Source organism: Vigna radiata, chromosome 8 (assembly GCF_000741045.1).
Source record: "Vigna radiata var. radiata cultivar VC1973A chromosome 8, Vradiata_ver6, whole genome shotgun sequence".
In the NCBI taxonomy this organism is placed as follows: Eukaryota; Viridiplantae; Streptophyta; class Magnoliopsida; order Fabales; family Fabaceae; genus Vigna; species Vigna radiata.
The window spans coordinates 15352701-15356175 of record NC_028358.1 but is presented as its reverse complement, the minus strand read 5'-3'; the positions used below and the strand labels follow the sequence as shown (position 1 = coordinate 15356175).

At 34.2% G+C, this 3475-nt stretch overlaps 1 protein-coding gene across 1 annotated transcript; it reads right to left on the bottom strand.

Moving 5' to 3' along the window:
• Positions 1–523: 523 nt before the first annotated feature.
• LOC106770283 (lysM domain receptor-like kinase 3) lies at positions 524–2895 on the bottom strand. Its single transcript, XM_014656101.1, has 9 exons — positions 2798–2895; positions 2146–2284; positions 1991–2050; positions 1647–1752; positions 1370–1464; positions 1190–1287; positions 927–1065; positions 736–834; positions 524–535 (listed from the first exon to the last, which is right to left on the bottom strand). The coding sequence occupies exons 1-9, from the start codon at positions 2893–2895 to the stop codon at positions 524–526; spliced, it is 846 nt and encodes a 281-aa protein (XP_014511587.1).
• Between the last annotated feature and the right edge of the window lie 580 nt (positions 2896–3475).

The window sequence follows — 3475 nt, the reverse complement described above, 5'->3', positions numbered from 1 at the left end:
GATCTGACTTTCATGATAATGTTGGCATCTGCAACTAGAAAAATACTGCAAGAAAGAAAAATAAAGTAGAATTAGTTAATTAAATTTTACAAAAAAATGTAGGATTAATTAATTAAATTTTACAACAAATTGTAGAATTAGTTAATTAAATTTTACAACAAATTAATTATAAGAATAAAGATAACTTACATTAGTTGGAATTGTTCCTCCTTAATAATTTTCTTCATATATTGACACACACAATATCCACAATCATTGTCGTTGGGTTGTCTTGGGCCCTAGAATTCCAAAATAATAAAAACACATTTTTATAATTTGAACATAAAAAAGAACAAAAACTCTAGTATACTCCAAACAAATTCAATGCAAGATAACAAATAACTATGTACCATATACAAGTTTAAACTCTTAATAATAAGTCATGCTTTCATAACAACCATATACTCCTCTAACCAGTTTCACAATAATATCAAGTTATTTAACTAACCAATACTATGCAACAAAAAAATAAGTCTTAAACCATTTAAGAATTCACCTAACCAATACAATAAAAAACCATAACATGAACTAAAGGTCACATAAAGTCATTAAGCAATTTAATTATGACAATGGAGACTATACTACACAAAACATACTAGAGTAATGTACCTTATTCTTTTTGATATTTTAAAACAATTATTTTTTTGACCTATAGATGAATTATCACAAAATTTGTAACTTTTACAACCATATTACCTTGTAGACATCTTCCTTCCGACAGCTTGCTTCCAGATTCTTATCTATGGCATCTTCTAAGGCAATCTCTAGCTCGTCATCTTGGAATACTTTATTAACCTGAATGTCACGAAAACAAACCTTAATCAAAAAATTTCAGCCAAGGAATTTCAAACCGGACCAATCATTTTGATTATTTCCTCAACACTTACAACACTAATCAGTGATTTCATTTTAATCTCTTCTTGGCTTTCTCGGAATAATGCTCGGTTCCCTGTTAACATCTCTGAAAGCACCACTCCAAACGCAAACACATCGGTTTTTGGGGTCACTTGAAGCTCCTTTAGAGACCTTAGAAGGTGAAAAACAATGTCAGAATGAATAAATAAAAAAGATTGTGCTCAAAAGAGGTGTCTAGCTTTTGTGTTATAATGGACTGAAATTCTAGTTATGATTGAAATGCATAAAACCTTACTCTGGTGGAAGGTAACCTGGTGTTCCTACAAGTCTAGTTGTTATAAAATTTTCATCTTCGGTTTTGTCTACCAGCTTTGCAAGTCCAAAATCTCCCACCTTTAAATCCAATGTCAAGTGCAATGATGAGAACTAAATTTAGCACACAGACTTGATTGGAGAAATGTAATTTGACAAGTACCTTTGCTCTGAATTTGTCATTAAGTAGAATATTGCTACTCTTTATGTCACGGTGCACACATCGTGCTTTTGTATAATCATGTATATATTCAAGACCTTTTGCAGCATCCAGTGCAATTTGAACCCTAACACTCGAAGAAAGTGGCTGGTTCCTTGTTCCAGTATCATGTTTCAGATTTCTTTAAATATATCTTATAACTCTTATAATTCTTCTGTTTCTGTGGCTTTTTCTGGAACAACTTTTGCATTTAGTTTTGCTAGGAAAAGAAAAATGGTACCTTTCAGTAATGGATTATGAAGATGATCATTGAGAGATCCATTTGGAACGTACTCATACATCAAATAGAGGTCACCTTCTCCGTTTGCATATCCCAAAAGCTCCACCTGTAGCAGTCATTATCAAAAGCACCGTTTTATATTTCTCAAAAAAAACAACACAATTTTTTTATTTATTGCATTTCAAAATGGTTAAACTTAGCTTTGGACATTGATCGAATTCTGGCTCTTTGATAGATCATATATCAGATATATATTCAAACCTAAGAACTCTCAACACCTGGTCAAAGAAAATATCATCAGAACTATTACTTATAATGTTGATGTGATGGATCTTACATAAGACCTTGAGTTCTGCATAAAACTCTTTAGATTTATTGGACCTCATTTTCTTCGAAGCAACTTCCTGTAGTTAAATGATATATAGATTTTAGTCAACACATCAAAGGATGTGCTTACATTGCTAAGGATCATTAAAGAATGTAATTAGTATTTGCGTACCTTGTTCCCTAACACTCCAAAATAAACACTTCCGTATCCACCACTTCCTATTCTTCGGCTTTCATCAAAGTTACTCGTAGCCTCTTCAATCTCGGGCAAACCAGTTCCATATAATAGTAAGAAAAAAAGGATAGAAGTACTACAACGTTACAATGAATTCCCCAGAAAAAAAAAAAACAATAATAATGAATGGATTTTTCCTACATCAGTTGAGTAGTTTGGAAGCCGGCAAAGAAAATATATATGATCCCCTAGGCATATATGTTCTTCTTCCCATTTTTCTGTACAATGTAGAAGAAATGCCGTTGGTTCCGTTTCAACAAAGGAAACCATGGACTTGTCAAAAAAATTAAAGTCTAAAAGAAATTCACTCAACCAACCAGAAAATATATACATTAAGAACTTCAAATTAAAACTGGAAACAATCATCCTACACATAATTATTTTTATCTAGAATTTTCAAAAACTCACAATCATACTCTTCATATAATGTATCTAATTTAGAATCATAAACTTGACTCAAAAGTTCCCGAATTACACTCCAAATAACAGATATCATTCGTTTCAGCAGCCATTCATAATAGCACTTCATAGCCATTCAACAATGAAGAAAACCAGAATAACATACAAACTATTAGCATCGTTTCAGCACCTTCTCCCCTCTGTTACATTTACATTAATCCCTCTTCCTAACACTTTCACACACACTAATCCAAGTTGTTGCTCCATAGGAGTGTCGTTCTCCCTCATAGTTTGCCCTAACAACGAAGCGAGTGACAATGGGTTCCTAAACCCAGTGCACGAACACATATTCTACACCCAGTACACTAATGGCGCGATCAACACCTGAGAAAAACGTGTTTTCATGAAAATAAGGCAAAGGAGAAACGAAGCTGAGAAGAGAAGGAGGGAGAGGGAACGTAATACCTGAAAACGGAAGCCCTGAAACGAAGGAGCAAAGGTCACACGCACTGTTGAAAATAGGAGTGCACTAAAGGAGGGAGCAAAGACCTACACGTCAATTGAAGGAGAACTGTCGAAGGAGCCTAACGCATCGATTAAACGGAGGAAAGGAGCCTTAATGCACTGATGAACAGAGGAGAAGGAGCCCTAACACTGATGAAACGAAGGAGAAGAACCCTAACCACTGATGAAACGGAGGAGCAGCGCGAATGAAACAGAGGAGGAACGCGAATGAAACTAAAGAAGCAGCACTAAGCAGTGATGAAGTGAACGTCGAATTGCAAGAGTAGTCCTCCCAGAAGTGCGAATATGAAAATTTTTTAATCATCGTAGATAGGGTGTACCTTAAAATGCGCAATCTATTGTG

What these genes read in the sequence shown, in the direction of transcription:
- LOC106770283 (XM_014656101.1), bottom strand. Translation starts at nt 2,895, where the DNA reads ATGAGGGAGAACGACACTCCTATGGAGCAACAACTTGGATTAGTGTGT. An exon ending in AATGTAACAGAGGGGAGAAG is followed by an intron (nt 2,285 to 2,797) that starts GTGCTGAAACGA and finishes GTAACGTTGTAG; the next exon opens with TACTTCTATCCTTTTTTTCT. An exon ending in TCATAATCCATTACTGAAAG is followed by an intron (nt 1,465 to 1,646) that starts GTACCATTTTTC and finishes ATGCTGCAAAAG; the next exon opens with GTCTTGAATATATACATGAT.